Raw genomic sequence first — 18,442 nt, forward strand, 5'->3', positions numbered from 1 at the left:
ACCCTAACCATAACCCATACCCAACTAACCCTAACCCTAACCCTAACCCTAACCCTAACCCTAACCCTAGCCCAAATAACCCTAACCCTAACCCTAAACCAACTAGCCCTAACACTAACCATAAGCCTAACCTTTACCAAAATAACCCTAACCATAACCCAAACCCAACTAACCATAACCCTAACCCTAACCCTAACCCTAACCCTAACCCTAACCCTAGCCCAAATAACCCTAACCCTAACCCTAACCCTGACCCTAAACCTAAACCTAAACCAAATAACCCTAACCCTAACCCTAAACCAACTAGCCCTAACACTAACCATAAGCCTAATCTTTACCAAAATAACCCTAACCATTACCCAAACCCAACTAACCCTAACCCTAACCCTAACCCTAACCCTAGCCCATATAACCCTAACCCTAACCCTAACCCTGACCCTAAACCTAACCCTAAACCAAATAACCCTAACCCTAACCCTAAACCAACTAGCCCTAACACTAACCATAAGCCTAACCTTTACCAAAATAACCCTAACCATAACCCAAACCCAACTAACCATAACCCTAACCCTAACCCTAACCCTAACCCTAACCCTGACCCTAAACCTAACCCTAAACCAAATAACCCTAAACCTAACCCTAAACCATATAACCCTAACCCTAACCCTAAACCAACTAGCCCTAACACTAACCATAAGCCTAACCTTTACCAAAATAACCCTAACCATAACCCAAACCCAACTAACCCTAACCCTAACCCTAACCCTAACCCTAACCCTAGCTCAAATAACCCTAACCCTAACCCTGACCCTAAACCAAACCCTAAACCAAATAACCCTAACCCTAACCCTAAACCAACTAGTCCTAACACTAACCATAAGCCTAACCTTTACAAAATAACCCTAACCATAACCCTAACCCTAACCCTAACCCTAGCCCAAATAACCCTAACCCTAACCCTAACCCTAGCCCAAATAACCCTAACCCTAACCCTGACCCTAAACCTAACCCTAAACCAAATAACCCTAACCCTAACCCTAAACCAACTAGCCGTAACACTAACCATAAGCCTAACCTTACCAAAATAACCCTAACCATAACCCAAACCCAACTAACCACAACCCTAACCCTAACCCTAACCCTAACCCTAGCCCAAATAACCCTAACCCTAACCCTGACCCTAAACCTAACCCTAAACCAAATAACCCTAACCCTAACCCTAAACCAACTAGCCCTAACACTAACCATAAGCCTAACCTTTACCAAAATAACCCTAACCATAACCCAAACCCAACTAACCCTAACCCTAACCCTAACCCTAACCCTAACCCTAACCCCTAACCCCTAACCCTAACCCTAACCCTAACCCAACTAACCATAACCCAAACCCAACTAACCATAACCCTAACCCTAACCCTAACCCTAACCCTAGCCCAAATAACCCTAACCCTAACCCTGACCCTAAACCTAAACCTAAACCAAATAACCCTAACCCTAACCCTAAACCAACTAGCCCTAACACTAACCATAAGCCTAACCTTTACCAAAATAACCCTAACCATTACCCAAACCCAACTAAACATTACCCTAACCCTAACCCTAACCCTAACCCTAGCCCATATAACCCTAACCATAACCCTAACCCTGACCCTAAACCTAACCCTAAACCAAATAACCCTAACCCTAACCCTAAACCAACTAGCCCTAACACTAACCATAAGCCTAACCTTTACCAAAATAACCCTAACCATAACCCAAACCCAACTAACCATAACCCTAACCCTAACCCTAACCCTAACCCTAACCCTGACCCTAAACCTAACCCTAAACCAACTAGCCCTAACACTAACCATAAGCCTAACCTTTACCAAAATAACCCTAACCATAACCCTAACCCAACTAACCCTAACCCTAGCTCAAATAACCATAACCCTAACCCTAACCCTGACCCTAAACCTAACCCTAAACCAAATAACCCTAACCCTAACCATAAACCAACTAGTCCTAACACTAACCATAAGCCTAACCTTTACCAAAATAACCCTAACCATAACCCAAACCCAACTAACCATAACCCTAACCCTAACCCTAACCCTAACCCTAACCCTAACCCTAGCCCAAATAACCCTAACCCTAACCCTGACCCTAAACCTAACCCTAAACCAAATAACCCTAACCCTAACCCTAAACCAACTAGCCCTAACACTAACCCTAAGCCTAACCTTTACCAAAATAACCCTAACCATAACCCTAACCCAACTAACCATAACCCTAACCCTAACCCTAACCTTAACCCTAACCCTAGCCCAAATAACCCTAACCCTAACCCTAACCCTGACCCTAAACCTAACCCTAAACCAAATAACCCTAACCCTAACCCTAAACCAAATAGCCCTAACACTAACCATAAGCCTAACCTTTACCAAAATAACCCTAACCATAACCCAAACCCAACTAACCCTAACCCTAACCCTAACCCTAACCCTAGCTCAAATAACCCTAACCCTAACCCTGACCCTAAACCTAACCCTAAACCAAATAACCCTAACCCTAACCCTAAACCAACTAGTCCTAACACTAACCATAAGCCTAACCTTTACCAAAATAACCCTAACCATAACCCTAACCCTAACCCTAGCCCAAATAACCCTAACCCTAACCCTAACCCTAGCCCAAATAACCCTAACCCTAACCCTGACCCTAAACCTAACCCTAAACCAAATAACCCTAACCCTAACCCTAAACCAACTAGCCGTAACACTAACCATAAGCCTAACCTTACCAAAATAACCCTAACCATAACCCAAACCCAACTAACCACAACCCTAACCCTAACCCTAACCCTAACCCTAACCCTAGCCCAAATAACCCTAACCCTAACCCTAACCCTGACCCTAAACCTAACCCTAAACCAAATAACCCTAACCCTAACCCTAAACCAACTAGCCCTAACACTAACCATAAGCCTAACCTTTACCAAAATAACCCTAACCATAATCCAAACCCAACTAACCATAACCCTAACCCTAACCCTAGCACCAAATAACCCTAACCCTAACCCTAACCCTGACCCTAAACCTAAACCAAATAACCCTAACCCTAACCCTAAACCAACTAGCCCTAACACTAACCATAAGCCTAACCTTTACCAAAATAACCCTAACCATTACCCAAACCCAACTAACCATAACCCTAACCCTAACCCTAACCCTAACCCTAGCCCATATAACCCTAACCCTAACCCTAACCCTGACCCTAAACCTAACCCTAAACCAAATAACCCTAACCCTAACCCTAAACCAACTAGCCCTAACACTAACCATAAGCCTAACCTTTACCAAAATAACCCTAACCATAACCCAAACCCAACTAACCCGTACCCTAACCCTAACCCGTACCCTAACCCTAACCCTAACCCTAAACCCTAACCCTAACCCGTACCCTAACCCGTACCCTAACCCGTACCCTAACCCTAACCCGTACCCTAACCCGTACCCTAACCCGTACCCTAACCCGTACCCTAACCCGTACCCTAACCCGTACCCTAACCCTAACCCGTACCCCAACCCTAACCCGTACCCTAACCCTAACCCGTACCCTAACCCGTACCCTAACCCGTACCCTAACCCGTACCCTAACCCTAACCCTAACCCTAACCCTAACCCTAACCCTAACCCGTACCCTAACCCGTACACTAACCCGTACCCTAACCCTAACCCGTACCCTAACCCTAACCCGTACCCTAACCCTAACCCGTACCCTAACCCTAACCCGTACCCTAACCCTAACCCTAACCCGTACCCTAACCCTAACCCGTACCCTAACCCTAACCCTAACCCGTACCCTAACCCGTACCCTAACCCTAACCCTAACCCTAACCCGTACCCTAACCCTAACCCTAACCCGTACCCTAACCCGTACCCGTACCCTAACCCGTACCCTAACCCTAACCCGTACCCTAACCCTAACCCGTACCCTAACCCGTACCCTAACCCTAACCCGTACCCTAACCCTAACCCGTACCCTAACCCTAACCCTAACCCCTAACCCTAACCCAAACCCTAACCCTAACCCTAACCCGTACCCTAACCCTAACCCGTACCCTAACCCTAACCCTAACCCGTACCCTAACCCTAACCCGTACCCTAACCCTAACCCTAACCCTAACCCTAACCCTAACTTTACCCTCTACCCATACCCTAACCCGTACGCTAACCCTAAACCATACCCTAACCCGTACGCTAACACTCACCGGTACCCTAAGCCGTACCCGTACCCTAACCCGTACCCTAACACTAACCTGTACCCTTACCCATACCCAACTATAACCCCAACCCTAACCTTTACCCCTTACCCCAACCCCAAGACGGAGACTAAGCCCAAGTCTAAGTCCAACCCCAAACCCTAACCTGGGCACCTCATCCCCCCAGCTCCCATGACCCATTAGGCCCCTGGCCTCTGAACCCCTGGCCCATGGGTCCACTGTCCCCCTAGCCCCAAAGTCCCGTGGCCGCAAGGCCCCATGACCACCTGGCCCTGCTGACCTGTGAGCCACCTTGCCCTAGGATGCCCAGGCCCCCTAACGCACTGACTGTCTGGCCTCTGGTCCCCCCCGGCCCCCTAGCCCCCATGCCCCTGACCCAGACCCACCTCCAATACCCCACGCCTGCACCAATTTCGGCACACAGATCTCCCCATCTGGATGACACCCCTACAGCGTCTACCCCGATAACGGCTTCTAAACCTGGCACGAGCGATTTCAGAGTCAATCATTTCAGACACCCCTTTTGCCCCAGCCCCTGTGATTTCAGCTCTTTTTCAAACCACAAGCTTTATTCAACTGCCAGCTCTGCTCTTCTGACTTCACCTGAGACTTTCTCCATCTCTGCAAGAGCAATCTTCTCCACCTTCAATGCACAGCATCTGTGTCTTGGCTCCAGCCCCGCACCAATTCACCGCCCGCCCCAGAGCCTCGAAGCCTGCCCCAGTCCGTATCCCGCTCCTACGGCGATTTCACCTCCATCCCTTCTAACCCGGCACGAGCGATTTCAGAGTCAATCATTTCAGACACCCCTTTTAGCCCACCCCCTGTGATTTCAGCTCTTTTTCAAACCACAAGCTTTATTCAACTGCCAGCTCTGCTCTTCTGACTTCACCTGAGCCTTTCTCCATCTCTGCAAGAGCAATCTTCTCCACCTTCAATGCACAGCATCTGTGTCTTGGCTCCAGCCCCGCACCAATTCACCTCCCGCCCCAGAGCCTCGAAGCCTGCCCCAGTCCGTATCCCGCTCCTACGGCGATTTCACCTCCATCCCTTCTAACCCGGCACGAGCGATTTCAGAGTCAATCAGTTCAGACACCCCTTTTGCCCCAGCCCCTGTGATTTCAGCTCTTTTTCAAACCACAAGCTTTATTCAACTGCCAGCTCTGCTCTTCTGACTTCACCTGAGCCTTTCTCCATCTCTGCAAGAGCAATCTTCTCCACCTTCAATGCACAGCATCTGTGTCTTGGCTCCAGCCCCGCACCAATTCACCTCCCGCCCCAGAGCCTCGAAGCCTGCCCCAGTCCGTATCCCGCTCCTACGGCGATTTCACCTCCATCCCTTCTAACCCGGCACGAGCGATTTCAGAGTCAATAATTTCAGACACCCCTTTTAGCCCACCCCCTGTGATTTCAGCTCTTTTTCAAACCACAAGCTTTATTCAACTGCCAGCTCTGCTCTTCTGACTTCACCTGAGCCTTTCTCCATCTCTGCAAGAGCAATCTTCTCCACCTTCAATGCACAGCATCTGTGTCTTGGCTCCAGCCCCGCACCAATTCACCTCCCGCCCCAGAGCCTCGAAGCCTGCCCCAGTCCGTATCCCGCTCCTACGGCGATTTCACCTCCATCCCTTCTAACCCGGCACGAGCGATTTCAGAGTCAATCATTTCAGACACCCCTTTTAGCCCACCCCCTGTGATTTCAGCTCTTTTTCAAACCACAAGCTTTATTCAACTGCCAGTTCTTCTGCTTCGCTTCTGGATCCACATTGCTCCGGCTGTGCCATGTAATGGTCTTTCTGCTTTCCACGGCAGGATATTTTTTTTACCTCTCCCTCTCTGTGGTTTGAGCACCTCCTGAACTCATATTTCAGCCACAATCTGAGAATCCTTACCCCTTTAACATCTCTAGACTCCCTTTCATATCCCTTAGTGATTTAATATCCAGCCACACACATACCATCGTGCCTCCATATGCCCTAACACAGCCCCAAAGCAGTTATGTTTTCAAACCTTACCGTATTTCTCCAGCTCTGCTTCCTCAGCTCCAGCCTCTCAGTTTCAGTCTAAGAAGAAAACGCGATTAAATCATATAAAGCTTAGAGATAAGAAAAACATAAAAAAGCACCTTTATTCCCAATACTTGAAACCATATAAATTGCCTCACTGGAGTCCCCCAGACCCAGTAGCCGTCCCCCCTACACGCCACGCCGGGCCCCAGCGGCCGCGCTCCGCCGCGGGCCCCGCCCCTCGGCTGCGCTCCACCCCGCGCCGCTCCGCCCGGCCCGGCCCTGCCGCCCCCCCCCCCCCCGCGCCGCCCGGCCCGGCCCTGCCGCCCCCCCCCCCCCCCGCGCCGCCCGGCCCGGCCCTGCCGCCCCCCCCCCCCCCCCCGCGCCGCCCGGCCCGGCCCTGCCGCCGCCGCCCCCCCGCGCCGCCCGGCCCGGCCCTGCCGCCGCCGCCCCCCCGCGCCGCCCGGCCCGGCCCTGCCGCCCCCCCCCCCCCCCCCCCCCCGCGCCGCCCGGCCCGGCCCTGCCGCCGCCGCCCCCCCGCGCCGCCCGGCCCGGCCCCGCCACCTCCCCCTGGGCCCCGCCCCCCCCACCACCACGCCCCGCAGCTCCGCTCGGGCCTGCCCGCCGACCCACCCCGGGCCCCGGCACCACCCCTAACCGCCGCCCGCCCCCCTCAGATCCCGCCCTTACCTCTTCCGCCGCCGCCTCCGCAGTGCCCCGACCCTGCGAAATACACGCTATTTATGGCCAGGCCAGCCAATCAGAGCCCGAGGCAGTTCCGGCCCGCCTATCAGAACCCCCCATTCCCGCCACGTTCGGCTCCACCCCCATCAGTGCCGTCACCGTGTCCCCGCCCACTGTCCCCGCCTCCTCCCCACTCTCCGCCCCCGCCGGGCCGCCAGGGACCGCCCCTAACAGTAAATATGGCGGCGCCCGTCCGGTCACGTGATACCGGACAAATATGGCGGCCCGCATGAAGTTCTGCTCGCCGGCGTTATGATCTGCGGGGATGTGCTGTCGAGGTCCCGCGGGGGGGTGGGCCGGCCGGCTGACGCGGCGGTGAGCGGCGGTGTTGCGGACGGGTGACCCGGGGGACGCTCGGGTCCCGCGGGGGGGCGAGACGCCGTGGGGCGTTGACGAGATGATGCCAAGAGGCGGGCCGCGGCGCCGAAGTTCGGGGCGGGAGGGACAGCGACGGCGGAGACGCGACGAAGTCGGGCGGAGGGCGGACCCGGTGCCGCGCGGGGGGGCGTGGGCGGCATCGGGACCGGCATGGCCGCGGCTAGCAGGGGACGCGGCGATACCGACACTGGCACGGGGTCCGGCGCTGCTCTCCTGCTCCGCCGCCAGGCGGCGCTGCGCTGCCGTCCTGCCGGGGCTCTGGTCACGCTCCTGCTAATCAATAATCCTAATCCATAATTTGGGGTTGGTTTTTTTTTGGATCGTGACACTTGGCACAGGAGGGACATTGCCGGCACAGCCCCTCCCCTGCAGAGCCCAGGGAAAAGACGTGGTCGCTGCCTTTTTTCCTTAGGAGCTCTCTGTGCATTTTGTCTTTCACTGTGTGTGACCACCTCCTTTCAAGGGCAAACTCGGCTGTCTTCCTGACTCACAGCTGCTTTTATTGCTAAGTTTTCTTTGAAAGAGACATGAGCAGCTGGAACACCGAGCTTGGATGTTGCTGCTCTGCTGGAGAGAGGGGACTGGGGTGTGGAAGGAGTGAAGAACCCCCCAGGCAGTGTGGCGCTGCAGCTCTTACTCGGACTGAGCCTCGTTTGTGGAAATTGATGCTGTTCTGTGCTTCACTAGAAAACCGGTATTTTTTCTTTCCTTCGGGTTATATTTTACTTGTGCATGAATTCAGCTGTGTAATTGCATTCAAGTGTGCAGCCAGTGTGGCCACCTCTGTTTTCCTTTCATTCCTCGGGCAGTAGCAACTGCAGAACCCTATTCCAGGTGGCAATGATTTCTATATTTCAATAACATATTTGTTCTTGATGCAGCACAGCAAGATAGCAGCCATGAGTTTCTAGAAGGGTGTAGGGGTGAGAGGCTGCAGGGCCGGAAGAGCAGCGGTCATATCAGCAGGAGAAGGCTTTCTTACTTCTATTTGTTGCATATCGGGCATAGGTAAGTGCAATGGGAGTGTTCTGTGGCTGCAACAATAGCCTTTAATGCATTAAAAAGTAAAAGCCTTGTGTAGAAAGTGGGGGGAAACAACAGAGATTTAAAGACTAAAGATTTAAGTGACTAACATAAGTAGATGCAATAAAAGGTTAAACAAGGAATGCTAATGGGTAATACTGAGCGATATATCCTTAGACAAAATATTCCTGCTTTATTTTATGCTTGTGCACTTGGACTTTTTTAGGACTGGCTTTGTATTTAAACATTGCCTGATATGCGGCGTGTGTGACTTCGTTACTTACATGCTAAAAAGCAGAGGTTTAGTATCTTCGGTTTTTTAAGGGGAATAATGCCATGTTTATCACATTGTCTGTATTCTTAATTTTCCTCTTTTGTATTTTTTGTTTGCTTGCATATTCTCTGAAAGGTGGAGGGAAGCCAGATGAATTGAAAAAGAATCCAATCTATCTAAGGCTCGATTCTCAAGTAATATTTACATCCCTGAAGAAGCCTAGAAATACATAGTGGGATTTTTAAAAATGCACAGAAAATTCTGGCCATGCTGTTTGCAGAGCTGATGAAGTAATGCTTAAATGCTTATTAGTAATTAATTCATTATTAAATAAATGTATTTATTTTCTTTTTTCCATTACAGTCCATTCTTTTCCTGGCTCATTTAGCCCTGGACTGTGCTTGTATCCAGCCTTACTATGGCTAGATGCTTCGTCTCTGAGAGGCCAAGTGCAGCAACAGCAGGAGGGAGGGAGCAGAGCTGTCTTCTCAAGGGAGTACGGGCGGGAACAAATCTCACTGAAGGAAGTTTCTCAAGATGCTCTGGCTGATGAATTAACTAACGTAGCTCAGAATGAAAGTTGATTTGGAGTCTGAGGTGCTGGTGGTGTGGGGTTTTTTTACCAAATCTTTTTCTCTTTGATTTTAGTTTGAACGGTTCATACCAAATGCAGATGAGATTCCTGTCAACTAACTCTAGTTATCTTAATTCTAAGTGCTCATTTTCAGCTAATTGTCTAGACACTCTCTATCATCAGCGAAGAAATAGAGGCACTTCAGGCGTGATTAATCCCATCCTAAAATAGGTGTCTAAGCTGGGATGAATTGGAAGTAGTCTTCCTCCACCAAATAGCAGGAGAGCGCTGACAACTGGTTAGACAAAGAGGAGCTAAAGACAGGTGAGATGGTCCCCCTCTTTTCTCTCTTGGTGGTTTCACTGACTTAGGAACCGAGTTAGATTTTTCAGTATTTGTGGAATAGTTTGATTGTGTGAAATAGATGCTGGTATCCAATCCACCAGATTCGAGAGTGTGTGAGGCAGAAAATAATGTACCCAGTTTCACTGGTCCTGTGCATGGACAGCCTGTGCTTTGTTAGTGTTTGTCAAATGGTAGCTGAAAAAACAAAATCTGGTGCATAAAGCGTGGCTCATATTCCGGGCTGGGATCAGCCTAGAGATCAGCAGCTACCCACAGGGAAGGCTCCACTTGGTTACTGCTCTGTACAAACAATCTCGCAGAGACACTTGAAAGCTGTCCTCTCTCTCATTTGTTTTCTGAAATGTTAATAAATGAAATAAATATTCTAAATTAAAAACAAATTAAACGCACAGTGTGTGTGCAGCGTAACTCAAAAGTAACTGGAATGGAAGGCATTTCAAGCTGGCAGAAGTATTAGTTCAATGGCATATAAACGGTTTTCTCAATAAAATTCAGAATTAATATCCATTAGAACTTTAATGAAGGTTGAAACTTCCCTCAATAAAGAGAGTAATTAATAACACTTTTTACAGTAGGAATCCTGTACTTTTTATTCCCATGCATTTTTTTGTGTGTGAAATGATGTGAATATGCCATTTAACATTAAATTAGCAAAAATGTTTCTATTTCGAGGTATACTTTGTAATGGAAACAAACCAACTGAAGGCAGTTATTGAACTTTCATTTGCCTCTCCAGAACTAAGGTTCTGCTGAATGTTTTTCGTAATTGGACAATAATGTTTTTCGGACAACAGTGAACCCTTCACTGAGGAAGTGTGGACAAAACAGCCATTTCTGTGAAATGAAACAGCTCACCTCTATGAAAATTTGCTTAAAATTTAAAGGAACTTAAAGGTTTTTAAGCCTGCCCTGATTCTGGGCTGAGATAGGAGAAAATAATGCCGTCAGATTCTCATTAAGGTCTGCCCATCTCTGAAATATTTCCCCTGGATTTTGGTAGCAATTTAAGTATGCCAGTGGAAAAAATTACTGAGTTTCTATGATGTGTTTTGGTTCTTGAGCTACTCATTGTTTTTTCTCTTCCCTTTGTTACTGTAGTTAAGGAAAGGAATACCCAAGGATGGGAGTTTCTCCTAGATTGTATCAGAGCTATCTCTTATTGATATTTATTATACTTACATATATTATTATACTTATTATGCTTACATTTTACTGATATCATCTTAACATAAGAACTGCAAATCCTTAAAATCCCCTGCTCAGTAGGCACAGAAGTCTGTGCTGCAAGACCACGTTTCCTTGCTTGCTGTATGTTATAGTGGAAACAGGCCAATCAGTTAACTGCATAATTGTCTGATTATGGTGCACAATGCAGCATCTTTTCTCATCTAGTTGTTCCTTCAACTGTACCAGACAAGATGCTGTAGATGTTTAAAAAACAGAAGATTCTTCTGTTTTACTTTCATTAGGACATAACTTTTGCTAGCATTCTGATATTTATTGTTCTTTAATTAAGGCGGTTTCTTTCTCTTACCAGACTGTGACTATAAAGACATACACATCATGGGTTATCTTTTTCATCCTTTTAATAATAATAATAATAATAATAATAATAATAATAATAATAATAATAATAATAACATTGTTGCCATTACTTTTCCATTTATTATCGTGACAGATTTTTACAAAGGATTTTAACAAGCAGATTTCTGGAGTTCTTAATGGGGTTGGAAGAATAGCCTATGCATGTCATTGTACATGCATGGTGGAATGATGAACATAAATCACATACCCCCCCACACACACAGAGAAAACAAGGCACTGGTAAGACTGTACAAGTAATAAATGACCGAGAGGTTGTTGATACAATAAAAACTGAGCTTCTAGTGTCAGCAGCCATCTCCAGAGCCTAAAGCTGTGCGTGGCTCTGGGGCTCTCTGTCCCTCTTTCCATAGGTGTTGGAGCCCACGTTGGTGGGCGGGTAAAGGGCCCCGGCGCTGCCGCTGGAGCGCACCAGGAAATCGGCCAAGCGCTGCGTCACACACGTGGCCGTGTTGCATCTCCTCTTCTCCAGCTGGTGACTGCCAAGGTGAAACAAAGACAGCCAGCAGTAAGTCAAACAATGAGCCATCGAGTGTGCCACTTCTCATAGTCATTTGAGCTCTGCTAATGTGGGAGTTCTTTTAATATGTGCACAAATACAGGAACATTAGAATCTTCCCACCACCTACTTTGTTCCTGAAAAAAATCCTTGTGCTGGGTGCTATTATCAGTTTTAATGATGGAGGTTATTCAAATGCAGAGACATGAACTGTCATATGTCGTTTTTATTGATATCCTGCACAGCAGTTTATGACATTTAGAAGACCTGTAATGATAGTATAGGTGAGACACAAAGTGAAAGCAATGATTAAATGTTTAACTTTCAGCTGAACTTCTAAATCTATTTAGAGCTCTTGCTGATATCATGAGGATTACTAACATAATGATGATCACTAACATTTATTCAGTTCTCATGTTTTCACAGAATTACATCCTGCTCTCACTGAAGTGAGTGGTAATATTCCAGTCCACAGCAAGTGGATTAAACCCAAAGACTCTTTCTCCCATCTGCACCACATATCATGAGAAGTAGCAGGCATTGCCAGCTTCTGCCAACTGCAGAATCACTCAGGAGGGTCTTTTGCTCTGTCTCTCTCCCACTTAGCTCTGACTAAACAGAGGTTTCATCTAAAAAAAAAAACCTGCCACATCTCTTTTGAAACACCAGCAAATTGAAAGTTCTGTTGTGGTGAGAGAAAATCCTTTGCTGAATGATACTTTAAAGAGTGTCCGAGGAAGGATCCGTATCTAGAAATAACATTTTATGATCTGAACCGACAGATCATTTACAGAACTCCACGTAAAACCTATGTAGCACGAGGGGTTTTTTTAAATTGCAATGTAATGGTTAGCTTGGGTTTTCAGACTTGTTTCTTAGATTACTGTGTTCTTCCTTCAAACAGAAATACTTGCTCGCAGAGATTGCCTACTGAGTTGTTGCATATTTTCTTGGACTTCTTCATGCTGATATGGCATGAATTAGATATCACTTTGTGGCTAAAATTTACTGTGAAGAGCAGCTATATCCCAGTTTCAAACTCTGAGCAGTTACCAATGTGTTCCTTTGCTTACTGATTATTAAATCTATCATCTAAAATGTCATATAACCTTTTGAAGTTATTTGTATTGATCTAATAATACAAGAGGAAAGGCAGCTATGAAAGGAATGTCTGTCTTATACAGGTTCTTGATTAGTAGATAGGCAGCAGTTCTTAAGCAATTAATATTTTAAATGTGTAATTGCATTACAAGAAAATTGTTGCATAGGGCTTTATATAACCTCCCATTGACTTTCATGGATATTTCTTTTGGTTTTATTCAAGTCCTTACCACACAAGGTTCAAATAGCAACTGGTTCTCACAGAGGTCCTGAAATTGAATTTATAAATAACAATATATTTCAGACAAGTGAAATTCTCTCAGAATCAATTTCTTCTTTTCCTTCTTCCTATGATTAATATTTAATTATGTGATTTTAAAATTGCTTAATTACTGAAAGCATTTTTACCATAAAATAATTCCATTCCAGTAGAGCTGCAGTATTATTAAGAAGGGTATGTTTTCTTTTCTTTCCCCTCCAGGCTTGGAAATCTGATGAACTTTTTAAAAAGGAAGGCGCTTGCAAAATGCACCTTTCTTCACAAGGTAATGTAGAGTTTGCAGCCTCTTTAATTTAAGAAAGTTTATAATCGTAAAATGATCAAATGATTTGAAACAAAGTCCCTGGATTTCACTTTCGACCCTAAATGCTTTGATCTTTTTGTTACAGAAAAGCTGATCTTTATGCTTATAGGAAAGCTCTGTTTAGTAGAAGGATATTTTAATATCTTTTTTTTTTTTTTTTCCTGAGGGAAAAAAAGCAGAAGCAAAGTCTCTCAAATAGCAGGATATCACTGGAACAAAGTTTGCTTCATGATTCAATCTGATATGGCTGGAAGAAACAAGGAAAATCAATACCTTTTTGTCTTTGCTGCTGGTTGTTCTGGCATTTCCTCACTGAGTCCTGAGAGTGTATTGTGTGACATTACAGGCAACATCCATCCTTGTCTCTTGGAAGTACCATCAGATAGATCATCAGCCAGAGACAGTAATCTCTGAACAACAATAAAACAGTGAGCTTGAATAACTCTATTTTTATATTATTTAAGACATGAAAGCAAAAGCAACTCATGCAATAATCTGAACACCTTTTTCCCTAAAAAGAAATAAACATGATTATTTGTCACTCACCCCTCAATAGGTGTAGCTTCCAAACAGCTCAGAGTGACAGAAAGTGCAATGAAGAAAACTGACAACTTCAGGTTGCGCATCTTCCCTTCCAAACTTTCTGAAAAGAATAGTGATTCAAAACTGAAAGCTAACCCAAATACTCTTCAGCACATCCTATCACCGATGCCCATTCTGTCCTAAATCAAGAGCAATTAGTCTTTTTCACAAGCTAGAGTGAGAAAAATGATCCCTTCAAGTTTAGTGACACAATTCAGTTTCAGAAATATAGCTCTCAGCAGTAAATGCTCATTTTCCATCCAGTAGTTTCAATCCTATCCCTTATCTCTGATTTGCGTTTCCTGACATATCCCAGTCTCAAATTCTGGTCCCCAGTGCAGTTTACTTTAAAGCTGTCTTAGTCTTTTCCTGAAAAAATGCTCTTGATTAATAATAGGGGATATAGTGCTTTTCTAAAGGCGCATCTTTTACACTGCAGGGAAAGTAAGAAAAAAGGCAAAGTATTTACCTTTTTGTGGTCACAGATCTAACTGGAGAAGCCAGCAAGCCCTCTTGGTTAGCAGGAAGTGTGCATGCAACAATTCCACGCTTGCATCTGGCTCTGGAGTATCCTTCTCCCTCTTCCTTTCTGGCAAGTCTCACGACTCTTATATATCCTCGACACCTTTCTCAGCTCTGACATCAGGCAGCACAGAGAGACTGTCGTTAATTCCAATCCCTACAGACAGAAAGTGCCCCAGAGAGGAGCAGAGGCAGGTGGGTCATTATTGCACTAGTACATCAGTAAATATTCTCCTGCTGTATGCAGAATGCCCTCGTGAAGGTACTGCAAGAGCATATTGCACATCAGAAATGTAGCCTCAATTTTACAGCTCTGATAAGCTGCTGTGGTTATATTCCCTGTGGGTGTTTTCGTGGGCTAAATAAGGTAACAAAAGTCACAAAGAAAGCCAGAGCAAATGAAACGCCAGGCCACTGGTAATTGAAATACAAGAAAACATGTCTCAGAAAAGATGGAAAAGTTAAAGTTGTGGAGGTTTGCTGTACAATATAGATAGAAAGCAAAGGTATCTGAAGGGATAAAAGCTGTATGATGAATAAGAAAAGAGTGAAAGTTATTTAAATTGACAGATAGAGTTCTCATTCAGGGTAACACGGTAGAAATCATGCACATTTTTCAGTCAAGTTTAAATGTCAATGAAAATTCTGTCGCTATGAATGTAAAATCTCATATTTTAAAAACCAGGTGGATTTGTCATGAGTGAAAATTGAGTCAATTAATGCTTTTCAGAAGGCAAAGACTAGGATTAAAAAGCCAGGAAATGTCAGAAAAGCCAGAAAACGTGCAAATTTATTTCTCTAGTATGCATAAAGCATGGTTGAGGGAAAAATGTACAGCTTTTAATAGACTAAATCCAGTGTTGACGAAATATCTAATTGCAGATTTCCAAGGATACAGATTAGAACCATTTACCTCTGATTTCAGTGGAAATTAGGCAAATCACTTCCCCCTCCCTCTCCCCCCCCCAGAAGTGTGAGAGCTGGAATCCTTCTGCAGTCGACTTAATTTTCTTTTCCTCCTCTCTTTCAGGACAGGAAGAATCACGATTCTCCTGCCATCTTTGCCAAGAGCTGTGGTGTTTGATCAGCCAAAGCCCAGAGGCTTCAGCACCAGAGGTCTGAGCCTGGAGGGCTCCTGGTGCTGCCCGTGCTGTGGGCTATGTCAGAGGATGCAGGGTTCCTCTTTGCCTCCCTGCTGGGATTAACTGCCATGGGAATGTGGGATCTGGGTGAAACTCCAGCTCTCCTGGTGTTCAGGGGAGCAAGGTCTGAGGGACTCCTCTCTGGGGATGTGCGGTGAAGGACTGAATAGTGTGGAAGGAGAGTATTTATAAACTGTATCACTGTTTCTCCCAAAATTGGGGTGGAGCACTGATGGGGGCGGTTGGGTTTGGTCTGGGCCTGTTATTCTTTGTGCAATTTTTAAATTCTCTTGTATGATTTACTGTCCGGTATCTTTCTAACAAAAGCTGACATAAATTTAGATTAAGGATTAGAACTTGGGTCCATTCATTGCAAACATTTGACAAGGCTGGAGGACTGGGGTGGTGACTGCTCTCAGGAAAGGTTACTTATTAATACTGTGTCAGATTTCCCGCAGTGACTGTCAGGCCTGCATGGCTGTGAGTTCGTGCTCTTCTCACTGGGGAAATAAGTTCAGCAAAATTAGAAGTGTTAGAAAAATCCAGCCAAAAATTCCACCTCTGTACCCCCTAAGTTTTCCCAGTTTTTCCCAGCTAGGAGCTGCACAGAAGTCAGGCAGGGGAAGTGACAACAGGGAACAGCTGAAAAATTCAAAGGCACAAAGAGGAAAGGGGAAAGGTTTCAGAAAACAATTCTATGGTCTAAGAATAATTTCTGATTCCCTACTGAGAAGAACACGAACTCACAGCCATTCAGGCCTGACAGTCCCCTGCAGTGAGAGCTCAGCACACATCCACAGAGGCAAGTCCAGCATCTTAAATGAAAAAATAAAAATAAAAACCAGAAGAAAAAGGTGATTTCTTTTGCTTCAGAGTTATTTCAAGTTCTTAAAGCCCAAGCAACATTTGCTCTCGATTTTGGTTGGGTGAATCATGAGCAGTGGGCACGGGTCATGCCATTCATTGAGCAGAAAACCCGGGGTCATTTAGAGGGGACACAAGAACTGTTTGTGTAGCGACCTCGGGCTGCAGAGGGGCAGGAGAAAGGCCAAGGGAGCTCCCCGGGGCCACCAGGGCCTGTGGGGAACAGAATGGACGCTTGGAGTGGAGGTGAGGAGTGGATCTGAGTTCATCTACAGGGAAATAAGGAGGGGATATTCTGGAGTGAAAAGCTGAGGTGATGAGTTCACCCACCTGGGCACGAGTTGTGTTTGCACAAAGTGGGACCAGAGGTGAAGGTCAATCCAAAGTCGATCCTGCTTGACCTCTGAATTCCAGGATAAGTTTTACAAGCTGCCAAATGAGGGAGTAAAAATACACAAAAATGAAACTGAGAGCATTCATGAGGTTCCTGGGAGTCCATTACACTGTTGTCATAGAATTCTTAATGAGTTTTGAGCTTTTAATGACAACAATTCAGTACTTTCTTTGGATTAATCACTGTGTAGGATTTGGGGTTTATCTGGATTTTAAAGGCGTCGTGGTGGCCCTGACACTGCTCAGGAGCTGGTAGGAAAAGCAGGGTCAGAGCTCCTGGCAGGCACAGGGTGTTTTTCCCAGAGTGGATTGGGGAGGAATTGTTTGGGACTTGGTTTGTCCCTCTGGGTGATGCCAGTTGCTGTGATTTGTGTAATTCCATACATTTAACTCCCAATACTTCCCAGCCCAGGAGCTTGAGCTGACAGGGCAGCACACAGATTGTTCTCTGTGCTGTGCCCCGATTTGGGGTTCGCTGTCAGCTTTGCTAGCTCCCGTGAATTATGCCCATAGCCCCGAATTCCCTGCTCAATTCCCTCTGCCATAACCTCACAGCGCCTCATGGAGTGGGGATATACTGTGGCAGGAAGCTCAGCAGCATCGGCACAGGGACAGGTGTATATTCCAAAGAATTTGCTGTTTCAAACCCTCATTCCCCAGCCCCGCCGATGTCCCTGGGGGCACTTGACAGAGTTACCTGGATTTCAGCTGATTTCACCCCCCCGAGCTCGGGCTCCAGGTGATCTTTTCAAGCAGGAGAAGGCAGGGGCCGGAGGCGCTCGTGGCCCGTGCCGAGGCAGTCCCTGGGGCCACGAGAGGACATGTCTCCCTGCAGAATTTCAGTTCTTTCCAGAGCCTCAGCAGTGACAGAGGACAAAGAGGAAGATGAGGAGGAGGAAGAAGGGGGAGAGGGTTTGAGAGGAGGGGAAGCCCAAATCCGTGCTGTGTGCGGAGCTCCGACAGCACGCTGCAGCCCGCAGCTCAGTGTGAGCACGGGGCAGAGGAGGCGATTTCTGGGCATTCAATCACCCTGAGGCGGGCCCGGCACCGCCCCTGCAGCACCGTCCCCAGCACAGCTCGGTACCGCTCCGGGATCACCCGGCCCCGCCCCCGGTGCCGCCCGGGACCACTGGGGACCGCCCCTAAAGCACCGCCCCGGCCCCGCCCGGTCCCGTCCCCGGGACCTCCGTGCCCCGCCTCGCCAAGCCCCGGCTCCGCCCCGAGCCTGCCCGGGCTGCGCCGGGACCATCGCTGGCGGCCCCGCCCCTCTTCCCCGGGCCGAAGCGGGCTGAAGGAGATGTCCGCACGATTGGAAACGCCGCCGAAAATCGCACCCGTGGGATCGGTGTCGGCGTCGTGCGCAGGCATCCCACTAGAGCGAGCGGGCTCCTTGCTGTGCCACCCTCCTTTTGCAGCCAGAGTTAGAAGGTCGGGGAGCGACACCCGAGCCGCCATCTTGGGAGAGGCAGGCGCGCAGTACCGCGCTCTGCCCACAGGGTGGCGCTTGGGAGACAGGCAAGGGAT

The 18,442-nt window shown here is 47.2% G+C and overlaps 1 protein-coding gene and 1 long non-coding RNA gene across 5 annotated transcripts; one reads left to right on the plus strand and one right to left on the minus strand.

Moving 5' to 3' along the window:
* Positions 1-7,622: 7,622 nt before the first annotated feature.
* On the plus strand, positions 7,623-13,857 carry LOC148217612 (uncharacterized). 3 transcript variants are annotated; one of them, XR_015800946.1, is made up of 3 exons: positions 7,623-9,587; positions 11,585-11,739; positions 13,313-13,857. It is a non-coding gene; the product is annotated as an uncharacterized LOC148217612 (long non-coding RNA). The 3 variants fall into 3 exon arrangements; XR_015800947.1 differs by having other exon boundaries at positions 7,623-8,400; positions 9,053-11,739; XR_015800945.1 differs by having other exon boundaries at positions 7,623-8,086; positions 8,274-11,739.
* On the minus strand, positions 11,272-18,022 carry LOC148217613 (islet amyloid polypeptide-like). 2 transcript variants are annotated; one of them, XR_015800944.1, is made up of 6 exons: positions 17,616-18,022; positions 16,856-16,954; positions 14,467-14,676; positions 13,962-14,058; positions 13,689-13,825; positions 11,894-11,997 (listed from the first exon to the last, which is right to left on the minus strand). XR_015800944.1 is itself a non-coding variant. In XM_088158543.1 (3 exons), exons 1-3 carry the CDS (start codon positions 14,039-14,041, stop codon positions 11,539-11,541), a joined length of 387 nt encoding a protein of 128 aa, XP_088014669.1. In that variant the 5' UTR covers positions 14,042-14,052; the 3' UTR covers positions 11,272-11,538. The 2 variants fall into 2 exon arrangements, 1 of the variants encoding a protein (XP_088014669.1); XM_088158543.1 differs by lacking the exons at positions 11,894-11,997; positions 14,467-14,676; positions 16,856-16,954; positions 17,616-18,022 and adding an exon at positions 11,272-11,710 and having other exon boundaries at positions 13,689-13,823; positions 13,962-14,052.
* Between the last annotated feature and the right edge of the window lie 420 nt (positions 18,023-18,442).

Source organism: Sturnus vulgaris, unplaced genomic scaffold, assembly GCF_052056855.1.
Source record: "Sturnus vulgaris isolate bStuVul1 unplaced genomic scaffold, bStuVul1.hap1 Scaffold_538, whole genome shotgun sequence".
Lineage (NCBI taxonomy): Eukaryota > Metazoa > Chordata > Aves > Passeriformes > Sturnidae > Sturnus > Sturnus vulgaris.